Source organism: Pan troglodytes, chromosome 8 (genome assembly GCF_028858775.2).
Source record: "Pan troglodytes isolate AG18354 chromosome 8, NHGRI_mPanTro3-v2.0_pri, whole genome shotgun sequence".
Classification (NCBI taxonomy): domain Eukaryota; kingdom Metazoa; phylum Chordata; class Mammalia; order Primates; family Hominidae; genus Pan; species Pan troglodytes.
The window spans coordinates 105,627,203-105,652,151 of NC_072406.2; the positions used below are offsets into that span (position 1 = coordinate 105,627,203).

The following is a 24,949-nucleotide window of genomic DNA, read 5'->3' on the forward strand; positions in this document are numbered from 1 at the left end:
ACTATGTTGAGACAGCAAAATGTCAAAAAAAAGTTCTAAAGACAGTCGATATATTCTTAATAAGATAATATTAGCTAGGAAGATATAACAGAGAGCAAAATTACGAAGCATAAACCTGTATATGATGCAGCCCCAGTTCCCAAAGATGAGAAATCTATATAGTAAAAATATGACTGGTTAAACAAGAAAAACATGGGCATTATAAAACAGACATTGAAAACGTTAATCAAATCCAGTGCCAGGTAAGTGATTTAGCAACACCAGAAAAATCCCAAATTCAGACCCAAGTCACATATGACCCTTTTGTAATGTATACAATTCTCATCGGTTAAATGCCAAATGACCCGGGCAGAACCACCACACATGAATAACTCAATCTCACCCAGCACCAAGGCAGCCAGGAAGCAGAAGAGCTAGCTTCCCGGGGACAGAGGGGGCCTGGTAAAGTTACCAGCATTTCACGTTTTTAATAAAACATTTACTTATCTTACGGCTTAGTTGGGACCAACATCAGAAAATCCAAGTAAATGTGGTCTGAGGCTGTGTAAGCAAAGGCCTGGAGTTTATTGCACATTATTTGATTGAAAGCATGGTTTGTTTCTTTGTCGGGGGGAGGGCGATGTTGACAGCTCGTTGTTATTTTAAGGCCCCGTAACCCCATGGTCTGCAGGGCCTGCAATGAGAGGCCCCAAAGACAAAAGCTAAAATTGCTTGTAGCAATCTCTGTTTTTAGTTCTTCTGGATGTTACCACCATGTCACTAAGCAAAATGCTTATGCCACTATTTCTGAATAATTATCTTTAGATATTATTTAATGACTTCTCATGAATAATGAATGGATTTCAGTCATCTTTACCCTCCCCCCATATAGTTCCAGCATGATTTTTATTTCCTGTAATGGTCACCTTTATGATTCCATCTAGTCATATTTAGATTCCTGACTTGAAGAGAAGAGACTATTAGCACCCCTGCCCTACCTCCACTCCCCTTCCTCCTTCTGCTTCTCATCTCTATCTTCCACACTTTTACACTGTAATGGGTGATGACATCTACACTTTGTTCAGAGCTTTGGCTATAGGTTAAATTTTAAAAATCAGAATACAACAAATAGTGCTTACATTCTAGCAACCATATAAATATTCTCTGCAGAGAAAAGGAAAGGGCTGTGATTACATTTCCTTCCTTGCAGCTCCAGTGTTATAATCACTATGCTACTCAGCAGAGAACATTCAGATGGAATCTCTTTCTTACCTTCTACCATTTGCTTAAAATAATGCCACATATAGCTATTTATTTGTTTATTCATTCATTTATTCATTCGAGATGGGGTCTTGCTCTGTTGTCCAGGCTGGAGTGTAATGGTGCAATCTCGGCTCACTGCAACCTCCACCTCCAGGATTCAAGTGATTCTCCTGCCTCAGCCTCCTGAGTAACTGGGATTACAGACCCCTGCCACCACACCCGGCTAATTTTTGCATTTTTAGTAGAGATGGAGTTTCACCATGTTGGCCAGCCTGGTCTCAAACTCCTGACCTCAAAGGATCCACCCACCTTGGCCTCCCAAATTGCTGGGATTACAGGCATGAGCCACTGCGCCCAGCCATGTACCTTTATAGTTGTACTATATCTCCTTTGGTCACCATCTTGTCTTTTTTTTTTTTTTTTTTTTGAGACAGAGTCTCGCTCTGTCACCCAGGCTGGAGTGCAGTGGCGTGATCTCGGCTCACTGCAAGCTCCGCCTCCCTGGCTCACGCCATTCTCCTGCCTCAGCCTCCAGAGTAGCTGGGACTACAGGCGCCCACCGCCACGCCCGGAGAATTTTTTGTATTTTTAATGGAGACGAGGTTTCACTGTGTTAGCCAGGATGGTCTCGATCTCCTGACCTCGTGATCCACCCACCTCAGCCTCCCAAAGTGCTGGGATTACAGGAGTGAGCCACTGGGCCCAGCCACCACCTTGTCTTCTGATTGCTTTTTTTTTCGCTTCTGGAGAGAGGAAATCTATATGTTCTTCACCATATCTCTAACACCTTCTTTACCTTCTCTCTATTATCTAATACTATATATACATATATATAGTGTGTATATATATATGCATGTATATATAGTATTATATGTATATATATAATAACCAGGTTCTTATTTATGTTATCCATTGCTTGAATTAACAATGTTTTTTCAAAACCTATAAAAAGACCTTAAACAAGATAAGGATGAGAGGAACCTTGAGTTTCCCAAGATAAAATTTTGTCTCAAAGTCTCTCACATTGTTTCATGTGTTTAATCTCTCAATATATTTAATCTATTGGCAATTACAATAATTTTTGTTTTGGTCACAAAAAATAAGCTCCTGGGCTGGACACGGTGGCTCACGCCTGTAATCCCAGCACTTTGGGAGGCCGAGGAGGGTGGATCACGAGGTCAGGAGATGGAGACCATCCTGGCCAACATGGTAAAACTCTGTCTCTACTACAAATACAAAAATTAGCTGGGCATGGTGGCATGTGCCTGTAGTCCCAGCTACTCGGGAGGCTGAGGCAGGAGAGCTGCTTGAACCTGGGAGGCAGAGGTTGCAGTGAGCTGAGATCACGCCACCGCACTCCAGCCTGGGTGACAGAGCGAGACTCCATCTCAAAAAATAAATAAGCTGCTGGTATTACTGTGTTAACATTAATTTTTTCTCTTATCATCTTAACTGCTTTCCTTCATTCGCTGTTACAATTTCTGGCATATGCACAAAACCATAATGCCAGGTATAGGCAAATAGTTCTCAAGAAAATTGTTTGGAAAACAACAGAAAGAACAATGTGTTGGCTATCAATGCTTGTCAGAGTAAAGACCAAATACACATTATCTTAGGGAGTGAGGACTACATGGTTCATTGGCATCTGACCTTACTGTTCCTGCCAAGGGATTCGGTTGAGAAGGGAGTATTATTTTATATTTGGGTGGACTTGGGTCAATGCCACTCTAAAACATAAGGTGCTAGCTCTCTGTATTGACACAAAAATTTCATAAAACCGCTATTGGGAAAGAAGTTTTGGATGGGAGCAAGAAAGCTGAAAATCTTCAAACTGTAAATTTCATTTTTTTCTAAAAGTTTACAATATATGCATACTAGATTATGATTTTAGCAGTTTACTTATATACTTCAATGATTAATTGTTTTGCAGGCCATCACCAAAACATCATTGAAATGGTTCACTAGGTTCATCACATTTGGCTTCTAAGAAACCAAACCTACTGTGAGGTGGCTACCCCAGTTTGTTTTTTTCTCAGACTGGAGAAAAGTTCTGTATCCAGTCTTGTTCTAGATCTGTTGAGTGACTTACCTTCCACTTCCCCACCAGAGGCAGCAATTTTAGAGAGGTGTAGATATGTTGTTCCAACTACATCATTTTTAGTAAGACGGTCCCTGTATAAAAAAATAAAAATAAAAAAATAAAAAATAAAAGGTTAAGGGCTCCATCTATGAAGATATGTCTTCACTTCAACAATTAAAAAAAAGTTAGAGCTGGAAAATACCCCAGACTTCAGAAATAATCATGTCTAGTGGGCCTCAAACTTTATTGTACTTAGTAATCAACTAGAGACTTCTCACCCTCATCTCCTGCCCACATTTTTAATTCAATAAGCCTAGAGTGGGGACTAAGAATTTGCATTTATAAGCGTATCCCAATTGATTCTGATACAGATGGTCCTCCAGCCACCCTTTGGAAACACTGGTCTAGTAAGGTAATCTATTCTGAAGTTATGAAATTGCAATTGTACAGAGAGGCCAAGAGATGTGCCTATGGCTACACTCAATACCATTGTCATAAAATGAATTAATCAATTATAGGCACATTACATAATTATGATTGTGATGATCATGATGATGGTAACGATATTTGTCATGTTTCCACTGTCAGGGAGCTAAGGGTGCCTGCTGAATGCTACATCCAACTAGAACATTCCAAGAATGGTCTTGTTATGGCCAATCAGTGCTAGAAGGCTGGTCTAGTAAAAATTCTATCAGAACATTTCAAGGACTTTTCCTTGTCTTCATTGAGGTAGTTTTACCATTTTCTTTTTAAACAATAACAATGAATTGCTCTCAGAATGTTTTGGTGATTCTTCCCAAGAAATGCTTGACTGTATTTCTGAAGTCTATTCTGGACAGCCTAATGATATTTAAATCCCTGATTTCTTATATTGGGGCATTTTCAGCATGTTCCCCTTCTTTTGTTTATGAGCAGTTGAACTGAAATAATTGAAGCTTTTTTTGCAGTAACACTATTATTAAATTTTGTTTTAAGAAACACCCAGTTCCAGGAGCAATTTATCCTCTCCTCTGGAAGGAAAGCAAAATACCAGAAAGAGACCATCCAGAGTAATGTTTCACAATATCCAATGTTTATTTTATGTTGAATTAGACACATATGTATTTTCAACTCACCAGTCATATATTGTTAGTTTTATTTTTTCACACACTGAAGGAAACTAAAAAAAGAGACAGAAAAAAGTAGTTATTTCTCAATGATTTAGTAATTATTAAGTAAGTATTCTTACTTTTTCTGAAAGAAAATAAAGTCAAACCTTGATCTGAAGATTGACGACCTGATTCCACTCTGGGTTTGCATTTTTCTCAATTATGTTTGTACAAACCTGCAAAATCACCAAAGCAAAAGTGTAGGTTTTCAAGTTTCTAATTTCTAAAAGTTTACAATCCATGCATACTAGATTATGACTTTAGCAGTTTACTTATATACTTAGGAACCTGGTTAAACTTTATTTTTCTTGATGATTTGTAAAATATGACATGGGTTTAATATTAATTATTGCTGTTTCAAGGCACTAGGAGCTTGCTTTTAACCTTTTTTTTAACTAGTTTTCAATTGTCAGACTTCTAACGTTAGATTAATGTAAAAAAGCAAGAGATAAGGTTGATAGAGCATTTGTTACATACCGTTTGGGAAGCATCTACCATTAACACATCCAGACAGATCTTTTGACCCTGCCCGCCAGCCTCCCTGCCCTCTACCCCAAACTGACTCTTGTTCCAGTCTTTCCATCGCTCTTCATTCAGGTGGTCAGGCTCAGAACCAGAATCAGCCACACCCTGACACTTCCGTCTTCAAGCAGATCCTGGAATGTCTTCAAGCCGATCCTGAAATGTTTCTCCCCAGGACACCTGCGGTTGTCTATCTGAACTCCACACCCTCTCTTGCCTCCTGACTTTCATGTCACTTCTGTGTAACATCTTCAGGGGGCCCTCAAAGTACACTTCAAATAAAGCCCCAATCCTTCCCTGGGCTGATGAAGCCCTACTGTCCCAACCCTACTTCTCACTGATCTCCTAGTTTTCCCCGCTTGCTGGCTCTACAGCAGCCACATGGGCAGGCCTTCCCTGCTAACATTTTCTTCCTTGGGGCCCTTCTATCGCCCTTCTCCCTGCCTGGATGCCTCCCTCCCTGATCTCTGCATATCCAGGCCTCTGCTCAACTGTCACTTTCTCCAGGAGTCTCACCTGATAACCTGGATAAACACTCCTCCCCTGCACCAATCACTTCTTGTCCCTGCTTTGTTTTCTTTGTAGCACTGGGCACCATTTAAAATTATTCAGTTTCTTGTTTGCTTGTTTATTGTCTGTCTCTTCTATTCCCATGTGTTCGTTTCTATATCCCAGTACGTGGGACAGAATCTGGTACTTAATGACTTTTTGAATGAATCAAACCTCTCAACAATCCTGTGATTATTATTATCTCCCTTTATAGTTCAGGAAATGAAAACTCAGAGGGTAAGCGATTTGCCTGCCTATGAAGTGGGGTAAAGCCTGAATTTAATTCAGGCCTCATTTTGCCCCAGAGCTGAAGGCTTTTCCACCACACCCACTGAATCTTTTAGAAAAAAGCACCAGTCATATGTGTATGTGCATGTGGTTTGCCAAATCTTGCTTTCATAATTATATGGTTCGAACACATAAAAGATGCTAGTTCTTTTTGTCTGTAACTGTCCATGATGTGCTATTATTCTACTATAGAATCTCACCCAACTCTCAACTCTCCAATCTTTGACCATCTCTGTAGGTAAAAGTGGTGGTTATAGCTGTCCCTACACCAAGAGTCTCCCAGATATTTTCAGGGGAGTGGGATGGGGCTTCCCTGACCCATTCTCTGGTTTCAACAGTTTACTGGGCCATGGAAGGTGAGAAACATGACAGGAAGGGGCAACAGGGCACTGGCGGGGTGGGGGGGTCTCTGTCCTACAACATTTACCAGGGATGGGTGTGGCTGGCCAGAGAGCTTGCCTAAGGTTAAGATAACATTTGGACCTGAAAAGCAATTCCAGAAATTCAGTGGTAGCCTTCCCTATTTTAATCTCTCGAAAGATTGAATTTCCTAATTTGTGTTCTGCATACTTTCCACTCCAAAATAAACCTGTGGAGAAATCTGGCGTGTTCAGACTCAGATAATCTGTGTTCCCGCAGAGTGCCTGGCTCATCAGGGAGCTATTTTAACAAAGAGTAAGCAGGAATTCACTCCAAGGAAAGCACAGTAGTTTTAGATATTTATTCCTAGCAGCATCTGCATTTAGATCATGTACAAACCTTTTTTCCAGCAAAGGAAACTTCTACAAAAGGATCCACGAGATTTTTCTTATCTGCATTGCCTCCAAATATTTCCTTTACTGTCTGTGAGAAGGCATCATCCACTGGAAGGTAATAGTTATACAGCAGAAATTAAATTCAATTCCCAGAAATTTGGCAAAATTTTAAAAGTTCTCTTATACATCAAAATAGTTGCAACAGGCTAGGCGCAGTGGCTCATGCCTGTAATCCCAGGACTTTGAGAGGCCAAGGTTGGTGGATCACGAGGTCAGAAGATCGAGGCCATCCTGGCCAACATGGTGAAACCCCTTCTCTATTGAAAATACAAAAATTAGCTGGGTGTGGTGGCACGCGCCTGTAATCCGAGCTACTCGGGAGGCTGAGGCAGGAGAAGTGCTTGAACCTGGGAGGCGGAGATTGCAGTGAGCCAAGATCACACCACTGCAGTCCAGCCTGGTGACAGAGCAAGACTCCATCTCAAAACAAACAAACAAAAATTAGCCAGGTGTGGTGGCACATGCCTGTAATCCCAGCCACTTGGGAGGCTGAGGCATGAGAATCACTTAAATCTTGCAGTTAGCCAAGATCAAGCCAGTATATGCCAGCCTCCAGCCTGGGTGACAGAGTGAGGCTCTATCTCAAAATAAAATAAAATAAAATAAAAACTTGATCTTTTATGGAGGAAAAAAATACAATAAAGTTCATTCAGTGAGAGTAAAAGATGATTCTCAAACTCAGGCCTGCTTTCAATCAGGAGAAAGATGCTCTAGGTCAAAATGATATAGTCCTAGTCTGTTTGAGAGAAATTCAAGAAAATTTGACATAATCACAAATAATATATTTAATCAACTACAATCTATAGTTAAGCTAAAAAGTAAATAGAGATCAGGATTTTAATTTATTTACTTTATGTATTTCTTTCTTCTTCTTCTTCTTCTTCTTTTTTTTTTAAAAAAAAAATAGAGACAGTGGTCTTGCTATGTTGCCCAGGCTGGTCTTGAACTTTTGGCCTCAAGCAATCCTCCTACCTTGGCCTTCCAAAGTGCTGGGATTATAGGCATGACCCACTGCCTCCAGCCCATTTGACACATTTTTGAGAGAAAGGTGGGTATGGGGAGGCCCTACAATACTATCTTTTAAGACCATAGGATCTTAAAAGAGGAAAAGGATTCCCAAGAAAAGCAGCAAATCCTGAAGAGATCCATGGCCTGTATAGTGAGTGCAGCCTCCTGGGGACTTGGAGAAGGGTCCCATGTCCCAGAGCCCAGCAGGAACCAGACAGGCCCAGCAAGGCAAATAGGAGGCTGGGCCATCAGCAGTGACAGAGGGATAACCAGACTAGTTCCTATAAATGGAATCACTAGAAGCGATCCCTTAAATGCAACCAGTCTCTTGCTGAATATATTTCATAATACAATAGTGGCAGACTTCTAGTCATTGGGACATTACTACCCTTTGCTCAGCATGTTGTTTTTTGGTTTTTTTTTGTTTTTTTTTTGAGATGGAGTCTCACTCTGTTACTCTGTTGCCCAGGCTGGAGTGCAGTGGTGTGGCTCATGGCAACCTCCACCTCCTGGGTTCAAGTGATTCTCATGCCTCAGCCTCCCAGGTAGCTGGGATTACAGGCACCCGCCACCACGCCCAGCTAATTTCTGCTATTTTTTTTTAATAGCTGGATAGCAAACACCTTGATTTGATAATAACAGTTCACATTTTCATTTGGGATAAAAGGGGTTGGAAGTACTGACTGCTCATATCTCTTTAGCATCCTCTAGAAAAAGAGAAGATATAGAATAGCAAGAGAGAGTGTCAAATGGGCCAAAGGCAGGTACTCAACAAGGAACACGATCAGCAACCAACTAGCTGTGCCATGAGCCTGCTCAGGTAGCTTTCAACGGGGCCAGAATGAATGAAAATAAGCCCATGAAGCCCCTTCAGAAGAAAAACATACAATAGGGACACCAATCACTATTAGAGTTTGATTTTTAACACATTTCATCACACACATAATCGACAATTCTGGGGCAAGATTAAATCAGTACATACTCTGGGGGATGTCCTCAGCTCGGTAGATTTTCAGCAAGAAGGTCACCCACCGGAGGGCAATGCCAGCAGGGAGTAACAAATTACTCTCCACATCATCACTGTCATTATCACGATCTCGTCTCTCAGGCTATTAGGGGCACATGATTTAAATTATACATACAGAAAAGCAGCACTTGGAAAAAGCCAAATTAATGCTTATAAAATGAAACCATTCAGAATCGTTTCCATTAAGATTTCCTGTGTTTGGGGCTTAAGAGTTCAGCCTGCCATCAGCCACCAGTTTTCCTTCAACCTCAAAACTGCTCCACAAAATCAATGCTCATGTTTTTGTATCATTCTGTCATTTTATGAGCATCAAATAGTAAGAGCATGTGCATGTGTGTGTGTGTGTGTGTGTGTTCCTGATGTCCCTTCAACTTCTCTCTGGCCACTTATATTCTGCAGTTTGCCACCCAGTTTCCTAGAATAATCACTAACTATTTAGGTAGCAATGCCTAATTCTGCAAGTAAGTCATGCTTTCTAGATAAAAGCAGTCTTTCTAATGATGCAAGGACGTTGTAAAAACACACTCATCGATTCTCAATTAAACGCTCACTCATAGACATCAGATAAGAGTTTAAGTAAGCTAGAACAATAATTCCACGATGAAGAAAAGAACAGCTTCTGAAGAATAGGGGGAATCTGAGGGTATTGACGGGAAGCTGTGCTCCATTTCACAATTACCCATGCCCACATGCTTAACTCATGGCCTTCTTTTTTAGTGAGAATTGTAGAAAGTAGAGAATGTAGGGACTCACAGGAGGCTCATCTCCGGTTCCCAGGACAAACATGCTGACTTTCATATAACCTTTAGAACCTGAACTGGTATCTTCCGGGTCATTGAGAAGAAGCCACTTTCTCATGACAGCATGGCCTAAAATAGAGAAGGAGTAAAAGGAAATGGACATGCTAAAAAGGTACTGATAAGTCTGTGATTCCTCTGCCATAAGATAAGCTGCATTTTCTTGGAAGCCTCTTCATGACACACCAAATTCCCCAGATGAGTGTCCACTTTCACGTCTTCTGTTTTGTACTCTCCCTACACCCCACCCCCACCATTCTGTCCTCGTGTAACTCAAACAAGACTCTCTAAGTTGTACCAACTAGTTTTATAATTTAATTTTGATAAGATCAAAATATCCTCACAAAACATAGAAATCATCTATTTTGAATGTTAAGATAAAAAATTAGACATTTTTTCTAAGCTACTGTTATTTATTCCCACTAAGTATCCTCTCCTCTCCCTCATTAAGAAAACATTTTTTAAAAAATTCCTTTAACTTTAATTCTTTGATCCCCCCAAATTGTCTTGATTCTTAGAATCATATTCAGAGTTAGAAGGAATGAATTTAAGACTTCATATTGATAGGGAGAACATTACTTACCAGGTTCATCATAAACAAATCCAACATCAATCTGGGAAAACAATAATCAAAAGTAGTCTAAGTAGATTTTAAAATCAGTCTAGTCACTTTAAAGAAGCCATTATTATATTTAAATATCATGTCTTGATTACACTTAAATTTCCTTGAGACCCAACATTTCCGTCTTATCCTCTCTGTATCCCCAGTGCCTTGTCTGATGTGTGGCACATGGAAGACCCTCAGTAAGTCACTATTGAATGAATGAGCTAGTCTTAGGGCTGGAAGGGACCACAGAAGCAGAGTGACCAATATGACCCAGTTTGCCTGGGTTATCCTCAGTTTTACCACTAAAGTCCCAGGCAAAGTGGGACCATTGGTCATCTTACAGAAATTCACCTGTCCCAATTTCCTGTCCAATTCTCCTCCTCCTCCTCCTTCTCCTCCAGCTAATGCTACTACTAATATAACCATTGACTGGGCACTTCAATGTGCCAGGTGCTATACTAGGTGCTTTACACATACTATCTCATTTAATTTTCTCAGTGATCCCATTTTACAGATGAAGAAACTAAGGATCAGAGAGATTGAGTTCCTCTGGGACATGTGGCTACTTGGTGGCAGACAGGGTATGAACACAGGTCTGCCTGACCCAGATCATCTTCTAGGACTTCTAGTGACTGGTGCTCATTTCTTGGAGAGGCAGCCTATTCCATGTAGAATTGCTGGGAAGAAGCCAACCAAGTATTTGTCCTTTCATTCCAGTGAGAGCTACTTATAGAAGCACCCTGAACCTCTTGCCTTGTTTGGCTTTCCTTTCACACTCTGAATTTACCATAATTGGCTTTGCAGATGGAGCTCTGGGGCCCCCAGTAAGTGGAGGTGGATGGTGGACTTCTTGCCATGGTCAACACCCCTTCCCTTTGTGGCAGTGGATTTGCTTCCATCCAGATACAACCCTGGGAAGGGCCCTGATATGGCAGCTTCAGGGCATCTTGCTTTGAGAGCTCTGTTCACTGTTATACTTTGGAAATAGACAAGCCCCAAGCAGCCTTCAGCAAGCGTCATCATGCTGAACCCTTACACATTCCCAAGATGCCACCAAGATGGGTACACAGGAATCAGATTTCTATTATGAAAGTTCTCATCTTTCTGTAAGTTGAATGAAGCAGACTGTTGTCACTCACCTTAAATTCCCCCATCAGACAATCTGCCCGCAGAGAGTGAGAATTATAAACCTGGAAGAAAGAAGAGTAGTGAAGAAATGATTGGCTTTGCCTGGCCGTGAGTGAGCAGCACCTTCCTAATTGCTGACCCTTACCCGGATGCTGATGATCTCATCCATCAATTCAGAAGGGGTCATGTTGACATTGTAGAAAAACAACTGCCAAAACAATAGAGCAGATGTTTAAATGTTAACAGGGGATTCGGGTTAGGGGGATCTGATGCTATAATTTTGGGGGCCCTCCTAAAAAATGCAAAACACAAATTCAAAATTAGGTTTGACCATGTGAACACATGGCAAGGCCTGGAGTTTAAGCCCTGCAGTTTAAGCTTCATGGTAAACCCACTTCTTCATGTTGGAAAAAGGAGAAAAGGGTAAGTAACAAATACAGCATTTACTTAACTAAATAAAATTGTTTACCTGGGGCTAGATATCTAAAAGCTAAATAATGTAAAGATCCAAAGCTAAGCAGGTATCGGGGTACACCCCTGTAATCCCAACACTCAGTAGGCTGAGATGGGAGGAGTGCTTGAGCCCAGGAGTTCAAGACCAGCCAGGGCAATATAGTGAGAAGCCATCTCAAAAAAAAAAAAAAAAAGGGAAAAAGATCCAAGGTGACTTCATGCTGCAATGCTTACCAAAATGAGTGCTTAGAGCTGGCATGACCTGGAGTGTGTTTTAAATTTCTCTAATATCTTTAGCTCTATTAGTGTCTAGTGACTCTAATTTTACTCCAAGAAAGCACCTTTCAAGACAATTTTGCCCATTAGATTAAGTTAGTGCCTCAGCAAAGTCAATATTGACCACATTGTAAAAGCTAATTTTAAGAAGGTTGATTCTTGGGATATGAATATTAGGTATATAGGAGGTTTAACCATGTCAGGCTAATAAATGTTAATCCTAAAAGATTGAACACTTACTCCAACTGAGACTTTTTCCTCCAACTTTTTACTTAGGAATATTTCTAATCTACAGGACAGCTGAAAGAATGGTAAAATAAATACCACCTTTCACCTATGTTCACCAATTGTTCCATTTTTGGACATTTGCTTTATCTTTCTCTTTTTTAAACTGAACTATTTGCAAGAAAGCTTTAGAGATCATGACACTTCACCCCTTCAAAATACATTTACATGCATCTCCTAAGAGCAAGGACATCCGCCTATAGAATTGCAACACCATTATCATAACCAAGAAATTTAACATCTAACAGAGTCAATTTTCAAATTTCTCCAATCATCCCTACAAAAAACTTTAGCTTTTCAAAGAAATCCAGGATCTATGCAAGAATCATACGCTGCATTTGGTTTTTGAGTCTCTTCAGCTTCCAAAAGGAAGCTACATAAAAATATAGAACAGTGCTATTTCCTTTTTTGTTTCTTGTGTTTTCCCTTGCCTTTTGTTCTTCTTTAAATAGAGATGAAGTTTCACTAAGTTGCTCGGGCTGGTCTTGAACTACAGGCCTCAAATGATCCTCCTGCCTTGGCCTCCCAAAGTACTGGGATTACAGGCGTGAGCCACCATGCCCGTTGTTTTGTAGAATATCCCACAGTCTAGATTTGTGTGAATGTTTCCTCACTGTCGGATGCAAATTGGCCATTTGACAAGACTTGACACAGGTGATGTTGATTACTTCCATTATCTCACATGAGGACACCACATCATTTTTGTTCCTATTATTGGTGATAACAAGTTTAATATTAGTTGGTTAAAAAGATACATACAGGCTAGGATTCTTTTTTTTTTTTTTTGGACGGAGTCTCTCTCTGTTGCCCAGGCTGGAGTGCAGTGGCACGATCTTGGCTCACTGTAACCTCCGCCTCCAGGCTTTAAGCAATTCTCCTGCCTCAACCTCCCGAGTAGCTGGGATTACAGCCACCCATCACCATGCCAGGCTAATTTTTTGTTGTGAGACAGAGTCTCGCTCTGTCACCCAGGCTGGAGTGCAGTGGCCCAATCTTGGCTCACTGCAACCTCCGCCTCCCAGGTTCAAGCAATTCTCCTACCTCAGCCTCCTGAGTAGCTGGGACTACAGGTGAGTGCCACCACACCCGGCTAATTGTTTGTATTTTTAGTAGAGACGGGGTTTCACCATGTTGTCCAGGCTGGTCTTGAACTCCTGATCTCCAATGATCTACCCACCTCGGCCTCCCAAAGTGCTGGTATTACAGGCGTGAGCCACCACGCCTGGCCAGGCTAGAAATTTTTTTTAGTAAACCTCTTTTATATATTTGTTTTTATCATCTTACTTTTGTTTCTCCTATCCCGTAAAATTTTTTTTATCGATTAAGGTACTGGACTTCTCTTTTGCCAAGAGATCTAATCCCCCTCAAACTCATTAAAACGGGAAAATTCTGAGGAAGGTGGAGATGTTTGCTGGGCTCCTGGGAATGTAGATGAGTCGACAGGAAGCCTACATTATCAATGCATGGACAGGGTTTACGCGTTAGGCCCAAGTAATCCAGCATCTTGCCTCCTCCCCTCCCCATCCAGTCTTGCCCTCCAACGTGAATCTCTCTGCCTTCCCTGAAGTCCATTTCCAGTGCCCCATCTCTGTGCAGCCCCTACCTCTCATGAGAATGTGTATACTACTGTACTTGGCTGCCTGCTGTCGTCTGCGATTCCTTTGAGGGGGAGAGGTTAGAGGTTAGAGGTTAGAGGTGAGAAGAAAATAGGGCCTTCTGCAGAGCTGGAAGCCAGTTTGAACAAAGAGGAAGAAATAGAAACGCAGCATAGAAGAAACCATTTCTTTTCTGAATAAAGAAGTAGAAAAAAAAAAAAAAAAGGACAAACGCCAGAGCTGGGATTAGAGCTGTAGGGAATGAAGAGGAAGTGTGATAAGACAGGCCTGGGCTGGAGAACAGAGCAGGAGACATAGGCCTGAGGAATCCCAGAAATGTGTCTCCTCAGCACAGTTGGCCAAGACTCTGAAAAGTTCCCTAAATATATCATTTCTCCCCACAGCCCAGTCATGGAGTTTTGTTGCATTTGAGATGATTGTCAAGGTATCATGTATTTTTGAGGAGTGTTATAAAAGAGGGCAGTAGAACAGGCTAAATTCTCAGTATGGGAGGCAGGGCGCAGTGGCTCATGTCTGTAATCCCAGCACTTTGGGAGGCCAAGGTAGGTGGAACACCTGAGGCCAGGAGTTTGAGACCAGACTGGGAAACATGGCAAAACCCCATCTCTACTAAAAATACAAATATTAGCTGAGCGTGGTGGTGTGGGCTGCCTGTAGTCCCAGCTACTTGCGAGACAGAGGTGAGAGAGGATTGCCTTAGCCTGGGAGGTGGAGGTTGCAGTGAGCTGAGATTGCACCACCACACTCCAGCCTTGGCAACAGAGACTCTGTCTCAAAAAAAAAAAAAAAAAAAAAAAAAGGCTGGGTGTGGTGGCTCATGCCTGTAATCCCAGCACTATGGGAGGCCGAGGTGGGTGGATGACGAGGTCAAGAGATCGAGACCATCCTGGCCAACATGGTGAAACCCCATCTCTACTAAAAATACAAAAAAAAAAAAAAAAAAAATTAGCTGGGCGTGGTGGCGGGTGCCTGTAGTCCCAGCTACTCGGGAGGCTGAGGCAGGAGAATGGCGTGAACCCAGGAGGCAGAGCTTGCAGTAAGCCAACATCACGCCACTGCACTCCAGCCTGGGTGACAGAGCCAGACTCTGTCTCAGAAAAAAAAAAAAAAAATTATCAGTATGGGGGGCAAAACAAACAAAGCCCCTGTGTGCTAATAACTGCTTTCCTTTAACATATATTATTTTTGCAGCCAAGTATGTTTTGACACCTGTAAAAAACTGGATTAGTCACGAGAGTTGTCCCTCAGAGACACCCTGCTAATTAGAATAAGCAAAGGTAGATTTAGGAGACATCATGTCCTCTCTCATAAGGGTCGAGGGGATCATCAAGAAGTTGTCACAAAAACACCAGAAAGGCAACAGCATCTCTGAGAACCACTGACAGAGGGGCCCAGGTGATTTTCGTTTTTTTAAAGGCATCTCACTATATTGCCCAGGCTGGTCTTGAAAATCTGGGCTCAAGCACTCCTCCCGTCTCAGCCTCTTGAGTGTTGGGATTACAGGTGTGTACCCCCATACCTGCTTAGCCTTGGATCTTCACATCATTTAGCTTTTAGATATCTAAAAGCTAGATATCTTTTAGATTGTCCCAAGTGAACAATTTTATTTAAATAAATGCTGGCCAGGCGTGGTGGCTCATGCCTGTAATCCCAGCACTTTGTTGGCGGGTGGATCACTTGAGTTCAGGAGTTCGAGACCAGACTGGCCAACATAGTGAAACCTCGTCTCTACTGAAAATACAAAATTAGCCGGGTGTGGGGGTGCATGCCTGTAATCCCAGCGACTTGGGAGGCTGAGGCAGAAAAATCACTTGAACCCCAGAGGTGGAGGTTGCAGTGAGCCGAGATCACGCCACTGCACTCCAGCCTGGGCAACAACAGCGAAATTCCATCTCAAAAAAAAAAAAAAGCTATATTTGTTACTTACCTATTTCTCCTTTTCCAATAGCAGAAGTGGGTTTACCATGAAGCTTAAACTCCAGGGCTTTTTCCAAGACCCTGCCATGCGTTCACATGGTCACACCAAGTTTTGTTCCTGTGATCTCTACTTGGAACTCAGTGGTGTCTTCACCAGTGAAGCTGCTCCCGTGTTTCCCTCCCCAGTGGGACTCATGAGCAGAAACATGCCCTCTCAACCCCTTTACCTCATCAAAAAAAGGGTTGTTTCCTCTCTTGATTCTTGTTCGGTGTGTCTGGCCGCAGACGTGAACTTTGACCACAGGCCTTATGTTGTTGCCACTTAACTGTCGGCCCTCAATCACTCGGACGCGGATCTGCAGCACAGAAGGGGGATGGTTACCCAACCTTTCCCAGCACGTGGGATCCTTAGGATCCTCAGCTGTTGGTTCATTTCCTTCACCTCTTAGGATTGCTAACACCAGGCCAGGGCAGCTTTGTGGTATACCAGGTGCTACCAATTGGGTGGAGCCACCTAGGGTCATTCCCAAGATGGGGAACTGGGGTTGGGTTATAGAGACCAAGAGCAGCTGTAGGGATGAAATCATTCAAAGCCGGCCTAGGAAAGGGCAGGGCAGGTGGAGGTCACTGCTCAGACTCCAGTCATGCACCTGGTCTTGCTGAGCCTAGTGATGAACTAACTCCATAGCTGCCTTCCAAATCTAAGACAGGGCCCAGAGCTGCGAAAAACACAGTATTTGTGCTTCTGTTCTTTGATTAGCTCTTTCCTTCTGCCAAAGGGAAGGAGAATTATAGTTTTATTTCTCTGGAGACCACCAGCTGGCTAGACTAAACCCACTTGTGCCTGCAGAAGAAAGATGGAGAGGTTTTCTTACTGGGTTTATACACTGACATCTCTCTTTACTGGTTGAGCCATTGTCCGTTGGAATAGGTCCACTGAAACATCACTGCAATTGCCAGAAGATGGGCAATATAAAGATTAAACAAAGAAGCAGAACGCCAGGCCGTTGCTACCTGGAAGTCCTGTGGCTTATTGGACAGCATCCGCCGGCTGTTCTTTACTTTGGTGAGCCTCCGAGCAAGCTGAGCTTCTGACACCGTCCCAACTGGCCCCTTGGGCCCAGGGCCCCTGACTGCATTGTCCAACCTGTCTTCATCACCTTCTTCTTCTTCCCCATCTCCTAAAATATCAGAAAGAAACCCAGTGAGGGATAGCTCTTATCCTGTAAATGTCCAAAGGCTCAGGTTTCCAGGACACGGTTTTGTCCGCCATTATGTTTTAAGTGTTCCTAAAGTGGCAGGTGAAGGAGATCCTCTTGGTGACACTGACTTGGGACTTCTTGTGACTTGGAAAAATTCTTTAGGAAAATGTGTTCACAGTACATCAGGGCTGTTGCTCAGGTTGCCTTCGAAGAGACCAAGAGAATGGCAGAGATCACAGGGACAATGAGAGGGATGGCACCGTCGGACCCAGCCAGGGATTGCTGAGTTCTCATTAGTGTTAGGATGGAAAAAGGAAGAAACATCACGGAACACTGCAGTCTTGCAATGACAAGCTTCAACTCCATCCCTCCCACTGCAGATCTTCTCTCTAGAGATCTGCTCGTGATCTATTTGCACTGTTTCCTGCTTGAGCCTCCTAATTCACAACTGCTCTTTCCACCCTAATGGCAGAAGAGAAACTCTCCTCATTTTCTTGCCAAGCACCAAGGTGATCATCTTGCTCTTCCTTCCTCCTCCTGGTTTGTCACTTTAACACACACGTGTCCCCTCCTTTATCCCTCTACCTTCCCTCTGCACTCAGGAAAAGGTTTACCCTGCTCAGCAGAGTGAAAATCTCAACCCTCTGCCATGCATTAGATCCTGCTACCTCCTGAATATTTGCAGATCCTACTACCTCCTGATTATTTTCAGGCTCCCCAAATGTCTCCTCTCTCTTGTGTACCTCCGGGGGTTCCGTCTCTATTGCAGCTTTTCCTCTGCCTTCAAGTAGACACAGGTCTTTCTCTCCCTACAAAACCAAAAACCAAAAATCAACTCTGCCTACTACCTCTCCCCTTTCTTTTATTCACGAGCTCTTTGAAACTCGCTGACAAACTTTAGCTTTTCTTTTCTTAACACACAAAGAGTTAGAACTTCTGGTAATCTGTACAATATAATCTAAGAGAGCCTAGAAGACAAGCCACCCTGTCTAGAACCCTGCTTTTGGATTCTGAAACTCCTTCTCTATGATGCAAGATCATGAAAGATATTTAATTTCCACGGACAGTCACCTGTCAGTCATTCACATCCTGGTATGAATGAGTTTCATCAGATTACTATGTAGCATAGCTCTTGAAATCTTGGGCTCTGAAGCCATGTGGCCTAGGCTCAATCCACTCCCCACCCTCCACTTTCGAGCTATGTGAGTCTGAGTAAGTTTCATAATTTCTCTAAGCTTCAGTTTCTTCATTTGTAAAGAGGGGAAAATAATAGTATTTACCACAGGGTTACTGTAAAGGTGTAATTATCTATAGGCGAAGCCTTTAGCACAATATCTGGCATACAGAAGCACCCAATAAATTAACTGTTTATTTTTTAGTTTTGCTGTGTAATCAGTTTTGGTTGGTGTCTTCACCTGCTTGGGCTGCTATAACAAAATACCACAAACTGGGTGGCTTTTAGAAAACAGAAATTTATTTCTCACAGTTCTGGAGGTGGGGAAGTCCAGGATCAAGGCACCAGCGGATTCAGTGTCTGGTGAGGGCCCACTTCTTGGTTTGCAGTTGGAGCCTTCTCTGCCTCCCATGATGGAAGAAGCAAAGGAGCTCCCTTGAGCCCATTTTGATCACGGCACTAATCCCATGCATGAGGGCTCTGGCCCCATGACCTGATCACCTCCCTAAAGGCCTCCTGCCTAATATCATCACCTTCAGGGTTAGGATTTCAATGTGTGAATTGTGGAGGGACACAACCATTCAGACCATTGCAATTGGAAGGGGCTTCTTCTGGAGCACAGGACACTTCCTGGAACCAGCTACTGGGGGCGTGGGGATGGGGCGCTGGAGCAGTCCATGGGCAGCACAGCAGGCAGGGGTCCCAAAGTGAGGAAGAGGCAGCCACAAGGGAAAAGGGGGCCTCCACATGCACTGCTTTGCAATTTAGCCCAGGGTGGGCTCTGCTCCTCATCATCCATTCATTCATGCTTCGCCCATCCTAGCCTGGCTTCTGTTCTTCAAAGGTCAGTCACCTCTCTTTGCCAAGCTCAGTGCCCTTTTCTGTATCTCCATATTGGATCTTCCATAGCCTTGGACACCAGTGCTCATATACATATTTTTAGATCATTGCAGCTCTCCTCCCCCTGATCTACTTTTTCAGGTTCTTCTGTGGGCCCCTGTTTTTGTCTCCTACTCACTGAGTGTGACTCCCTACTCTGTCCTCTGATCCTTTGACTCAACACTCTCTAGATCTTCACTTCACACTTCCTTCAAGTAGCCATGGACCCACAGAATGTTGTCCTAGAAGGGACCTTAGAGATCCTTCATCCAACCTACCCTTCACCCCATTTTACAGACAGAAAAACTGAGGTCCAGAAAGCTAAGGTAATTTGCCTGTGGTTAAGTTATTAGAAGCTGAGCTAAAACCAGGACCAAGTTTTCACACTGCCTCTCTGGTATAAAACTGGGTTTAAAACCAGGCTGTAGGTGAAGGACATGTTATACTCCTAGTACCTCAACATCTTTTTCAGGCTACTGGGAAAACCTCATGGAAGTCAAAGATAAGGAATCTTTGTCCTCTGCAAGATGATCTGGACCTCCTCTTGCCTATTCTTGAAGAGACTTCAAAAGAAGGGCTTACCTGCTGTCTCTCTTAGGGCACCTGGATCCAAGCTCTTGGAATCTTCTTCATCCTACTCTCTAGCAGGTAAGTTCCTCTCCTTCTTAAGTTTCAGATGAAACATACTGTCTTCCAACATGCCCTCCCCACGTCTTCCAGATGGAGTTAGTCCCGCTCTCTCCTACCCACCACACATTGTTCTTTCTAGTCCTCGCCACATAGTCTTGCACCTGCTTGTCAACCCATAGGCTTCCCCTACTCCCAGGCATTTCAGAAGCAAGGAGCTTGCCTTTGCTTCTTTGTTTCTGCCCCATGCCTTACAGAACACCTTACACAAAGTATATAGAAAGTGCTTGATAAATGTGGAATGAGTAAATAAATGGGAAGGGGAACAGGATCCCAGGCACAAATGTGCCTTCACATTTGGAAAAACTACTGAACAACTCTCAGGAAAGAACACCCAGATGGCTGAAGGGGTGCTCCTCCCAACCTTGGCACCAGCCTTGGGGAAGCACTGCGGGCCAGGCGCTTCCCCTCGGCAAACCTGTCCTGGACCGAGCAATGGCTGGGGCTGACAGCTGTCGGGTTCCTCCAAGCAACGAAGACGAACTTCCTTCCATCATCCTGGGCCTAAGTGGTACTTCCTCCTTGCCATAAATTATAGCACTTTAGGCTGGTGATTGTTTATGGCAGTAAGCAGGAGAAAAAGTCGGGGTCAATCATACCCCTTTGCAATGCTGGACTCTGGACAAGTACTCATTACATTCTCAATGGATGCTCTAGAATCAGCCTGCAGATAACAAAGAATGTCTTCTGCTATTCAGACTTTAGGCTAAAGGGATGGGTCAGAGGAAACCAGCCTAAGCCATGGTGACAGCCAGCCTCTGTGCCTTGCAGCAGAAGAATATTCAAGCAGGAAACCTCCCCTTTATGTGGCAGGAAGCTGCAGAGGATTAAACAATGGTACGGGCTCCACAAAGAATGCTATGGGTTCCACAAAGAATGAGGGGGCCCCTATGGCACTGTTAAACACACCCTGATGTGCAAGCTGTGTCATGAGTGAAAGGCTAGCAGTTGTGCTGGCAGGCCCTGTTCGTGAGACCCAGGCCTGAACGTGATCCACGGCCAAGTGGATCTACAAAGAGCAACTCTTTCACAACCACAGAGGGCCACACCAAGTCAGGAATCACCCACTGAACAGGAAGCTGCTGGTTGTATTAGCTTCTGAAGGCTGTCGTAGGAAGTCCCACAAACTGGGTGACTTAAAACAATAGAAATGTATTCTCTGGCTAGGCGCAGGGGCTCACACCTCTAATCCCAGTACTTTGGGAGGCCGAAGCAGGAGGATCGCTTGAGCCCAAGAGTTTGAGGCCAGCCTGGGCAACATAGGGAGACCCCCCCATCTCTACAAAAAAATTTAAAAACTAGCCGGGTGTGATGGTGCACACCTGTAGTCTGAGCTATTCGGGAGGCTAAGATGGGAGGATCATCTGAGCCCAGGAGGTCGAGGCTGCAGTGAGCCATGATCATGCCCTTGCACTCTGTCCTGTGTGACAGAGCAAGGAAAGAAAAAGAAAGGTAAGAAAAAGAAAGAAAAGAAAAGAAAGAAATGTATTCCCTGACAGTTCCAAACCTTACAAGTATAAAATCAAGATGTTGGCAGAGACATTCTCTCTCTGAAGCCTCGAGGGAAAAATCCTTCCTGTCTCTTCCTAGCCAGTGGCTCCCGGCAATCCTGAGCATGCCTTGCCTGTGGCTGCATAACTCCAGTCTCTGCCTCTGTGGTCACACGGCCTTTCTCCTTCTGTGTCCTCCCATCTTCTCATAAGAACAAGTGGGCCAGGTTCGGCGGCTCACACCTGTAATCCCAGCACTTTGGGAGGCTGAGGCGGGTGGATCACCTGAGGCCAGGAGTTCAAGACCAGCCTGGCCAACATGGCAAAGCCCCGTTTCTACTAAAAATATTTAAAAATTAGCCAGGTGTGGTGGCGTGCACCTGTGGTCCCAGCTACTCGGGAGGCTGAGGCAGGAGAATCGCTTGAACCTGGAAGGCAGAGGTTGCAGTGAGCTGAGATCATGCCCCTGCACTCCAGCCTGGGCATCAGAGAGAGCCTCTGTCTCAAAAAACAAAACAAACAAACAAGGAACTACAGTCACTGAATTTAGTGTGACTTTATCTTAACTAATTACATCTGCAAAGACCCTGTTTCCAAATAAGGTCATATTCTGAGGTTCCATATAGACATGCATTTTAGAGGGCCACTATTCAGTCCACTAGAGAGGCCATCTTTTTTGTTGTTTTTTGTGGTTTTGTGTTTTTGTTTGTTTGTTTGTTTGTTTGTTTTTTTGAGGTGGAGTCTCACTGTGTCATCCAGGCTGGAGTGTAGTTGTACAATTTCAGCTCACTGCAGGCTCTGCTTCCCAGGTTCAAGCGATTCTCCTACCTCAGCCTCCTGAGTAGCTGGGATTACAGGCACCTGCCACCACGCCCAGCTAATTTTTGTATTTTTAGTAGAGACAGGGTTTCACCATGTTGGCCAGGCTGGCCTCGAACTCCTGACCTCAAGTGATCCACCCGCCTCAGCCTCCCAAAGTGCTGGGATTATAAGCGTGAGCCACCGCGCCTGGCTGAGAGGCCATCTTTTGTATCTTTCCAATTTGCTTCCTCTCTTACTCCAGCCCACAAGCAGCCCCAATCTAATGAGCACACTGCCTTCCCTGCACCCCACTTCCTCCATGTCTTTGCTTTACCCCTAGCCCAGGTTAGATCCTGCCACCTAACACTGCAACCACCCCACTGCATGCCCCTCGATCCCCTTCCCCCTCTCACTTCACTGTGCTTACCTGGTTTATTCAACCCTCCACTGACTTCACCTCTGCACCCAGCCAGCTGAACTTGGCTGGGAAGCACACACATCTTACTGGACTGATCTCACTTTAATTTCCTGATCACAAACTGTAAGTGTCCTCACAGGGCTGCCTGGCCATCTTACCACATTTCCAAGACATCTATCCCAAAACTTTCCTGGATCCTGGTCTGAGATGGCCACTAATTAACCAGCACAGTCAAATCACTTTACCTTTCTGAACGGCCACCTATTTTGCATCTTGAAAGCTTCCAACACCCTTTCTATCTTTCTCATTGTCCACTAATGACCTGGCTTCTTATCGCATTGAGAAAATTGGCAATTAGAAGATAATTTCCACATCTTTCCAACTCCAAATCAATCATCTACCTGTATCTGTTGTCTTCTCTCCGGCTACAATTAGTCACTGAACTATCTGTGCTCCCTGACTTGAAGCCAACTCTTCCGCATTTGCACAGATCCTATCTCCTGTTGCTACTTAAGGAGTTTTGCCTCTTTATACGTTCATCGGTTTCCCCCTTTCTACTGGATCATTCCCATCAAAATATAAACACGCTGAAATATCACCCAGAATTTTAAAAAACAAAACTTTCATTGACTCCACAGTGCCCCCTACAGTTACTGCTCCATTTTTCCTGCCCCTCTTGGGAGCAAACTCCTCAGAAGAATCATTTTTACTCACATTCTTCACTCTGTCTCTGATTCTCATGCTTCTTCCAGCCAGCCCTCTGCCCTCCTAGTCCACCAAAACTGCTCTTGTCAAGGCCACTAAAGACTTTCGTGTTGCAAAATCCAACAGTCCAACCTCAGGTCTCTTCTTACTCAAACTCTCTGCAGCATTTGTTCATTTAATCCTTGAAACACTTTCTGCTCTTTGATTCAGCCTATTTGAACCAAAGAGCAGCTGCTCATCCTGGCATTTGCAAATAGAAGTAATCACCAAAGAAACTTCTCTTGGCCGGGCGTGGTGGCTCATGCCTGTAATCCCCACTTTGGGAGGCCAAGGCGGGTGGATCACCTGAGGTCAGGAGTTCGAGACCAGCCTGGCCAACAGGGCAAAACCCCTTCTCTAAAAATAAAATAAAATAAAATAAATTAGCCAGGTGTGGTGGCAGGCGCCTGTAATCCCAGCTACTCGGGAGGCTGAGGCAGGAGAATCACTTGAGCCCAGAGGCAGAGGTTGCAGTGAGCCGAGATTGCGCCACTGCACTCCAGCCTCAGCAACAGAGCGAGACTCCACCTGAAGAAAAAAAAAAAAAGAAAAAGAAACTTCTCTCATCCCATCTTCTTATAATATATTAACCCTGGCTTTGATCAGGCTTTTTTTTTTTTTTTTTTTTTTTTTTTTTTTTTTTTTTTTGAGACAGAGTCTTGCTTTGTCACCCAGGCTGGAGTGCAGTGGCATGACCTTGGCTCACTGCATCCTTCACCTCCTGGGTTCAAGGGATTCTCCAGCCTCAATCTCCCAAGTAGCTGGGACTATAGGTGCACACCACCATGCCTGGCTAATTTTTGTATTTTTAATAGAGACAGAGTTTTGCCATGTTGGCCAGGCTGGTCTTGAACTCCTGACCTCAAGTGATCCACCCACCTCAGTCTCTCAAAGTGCTGGGATTATAGGCGTGAGCCACTGCACCCGGCCATGACCAGGCCATTTTAATAGAATCATAGAACTTCGGAGCTGGAAGAGACCCTACATATTATTAAATCTAACCTCCTGATGTTGTAAGAAAGGAACTTGAGGCTCAGAGAGGTTAAGTGACATGCCTACTGTCACACAGCTTGATAGTGGAGCCAATGCTCAAATCCAGATCTGTTGATTCACAGTGGTTCAAGATTCCTCACTGTCCCTCTCCGGCTATGACAAGCTCTTCACAACTCCCTTGTAGGAATGCCATCCTGCCTCTCCAATAATTATAATGTCACTTGGTCAAATCCTACAAAGCTTCTCACTGCATCCAACACTGACCTGTCTCCTTTCTGAATATCAGTAACTGCATGTGATCCACTCTTCTTTACTTGTGATGTTTCCACTAACATTTGGAAATGGTTCTCCATCATAGCTCCAGCAATGTAATCATTCCTGAGATGTATTGTGGTCCTCTTTCCAGACGCTCAGCAGCAATATTCCTGCCAACTGCCCTTGTGTGCAGTCACTTGTGATAATGACACTTGCCTACATGGCATCTGTCCACCCACTCAGTGCTGAAGAGTTGGCAGCCCTAGAGGACCTCGTGATACAGTCAAGTTTGCCTTTGGCATCCCCAACTGTGCCTTTCCCCAGTGCATATCAATGTCCCTTCTTCCTCCAGGCTCCCATACTGTTCTCTAGCACCACTTCTCCCTACCAAGCAGAAGAGAGTGGGATATCAGTCACTCAGATATCAGATGTCACCAGAGCTGCAGGTCATTGTCCCCCACCTCCATCATCCCACTTTGTCTGCACCTTGCCAGGGAGGGGGATTCTTGTTAGAGCTTCCCAGTGAAGGCAACTCCTAGGAATGGCTG

At 43.9% G+C, this 24,949-nt stretch overlaps 1 protein-coding gene across 3 annotated transcripts in view; it reads right to left on the reverse strand.

The window, feature by feature from the left end:
* Positions 1 to 24,949, reverse strand: part of MYOF (myoferlin) — a 175,641-nt gene that overhangs the window by 85,919 nt on the left and 64,773 nt on the right. For 2 of the 3 annotated variants that reach the window (XM_016918879.4, XM_063782019.1), the window contains 12 exons: positions 16,773 to 16,939; positions 15,986 to 16,114; positions 11,357 to 11,419; positions 11,223 to 11,273; positions 10,060 to 10,090; positions 9,433 to 9,548; positions 8,635 to 8,761; positions 6,589 to 6,692; positions 4,578 to 4,646; positions 4,438 to 4,481; positions 3,332 to 3,414; positions 116 to 154 (listed from right to left, as the gene is read on the reverse strand). In XM_016918879.4, the coding sequence (XP_016774368.3) occupies positions 116 to 154; positions 3,332 to 3,414; positions 4,438 to 4,481; positions 4,578 to 4,646; positions 6,589 to 6,692; positions 8,635 to 8,761; positions 9,433 to 9,548; positions 10,060 to 10,090; positions 11,223 to 11,273; positions 11,357 to 11,419; positions 15,986 to 16,114; positions 16,773 to 16,939 (1,023 nt within the window). The remainder of the gene's footprint in view (positions 1 to 115; positions 155 to 3,331; positions 3,415 to 4,437; positions 4,482 to 4,577; positions 4,647 to 6,588; positions 6,693 to 8,634; positions 8,762 to 9,432; positions 9,549 to 10,059; positions 10,091 to 11,222; positions 11,274 to 11,356; positions 11,420 to 15,985; positions 16,115 to 16,772; positions 16,940 to 24,949) is intronic. The other variant, XM_016918880.4, reaches the window with a different exon arrangement.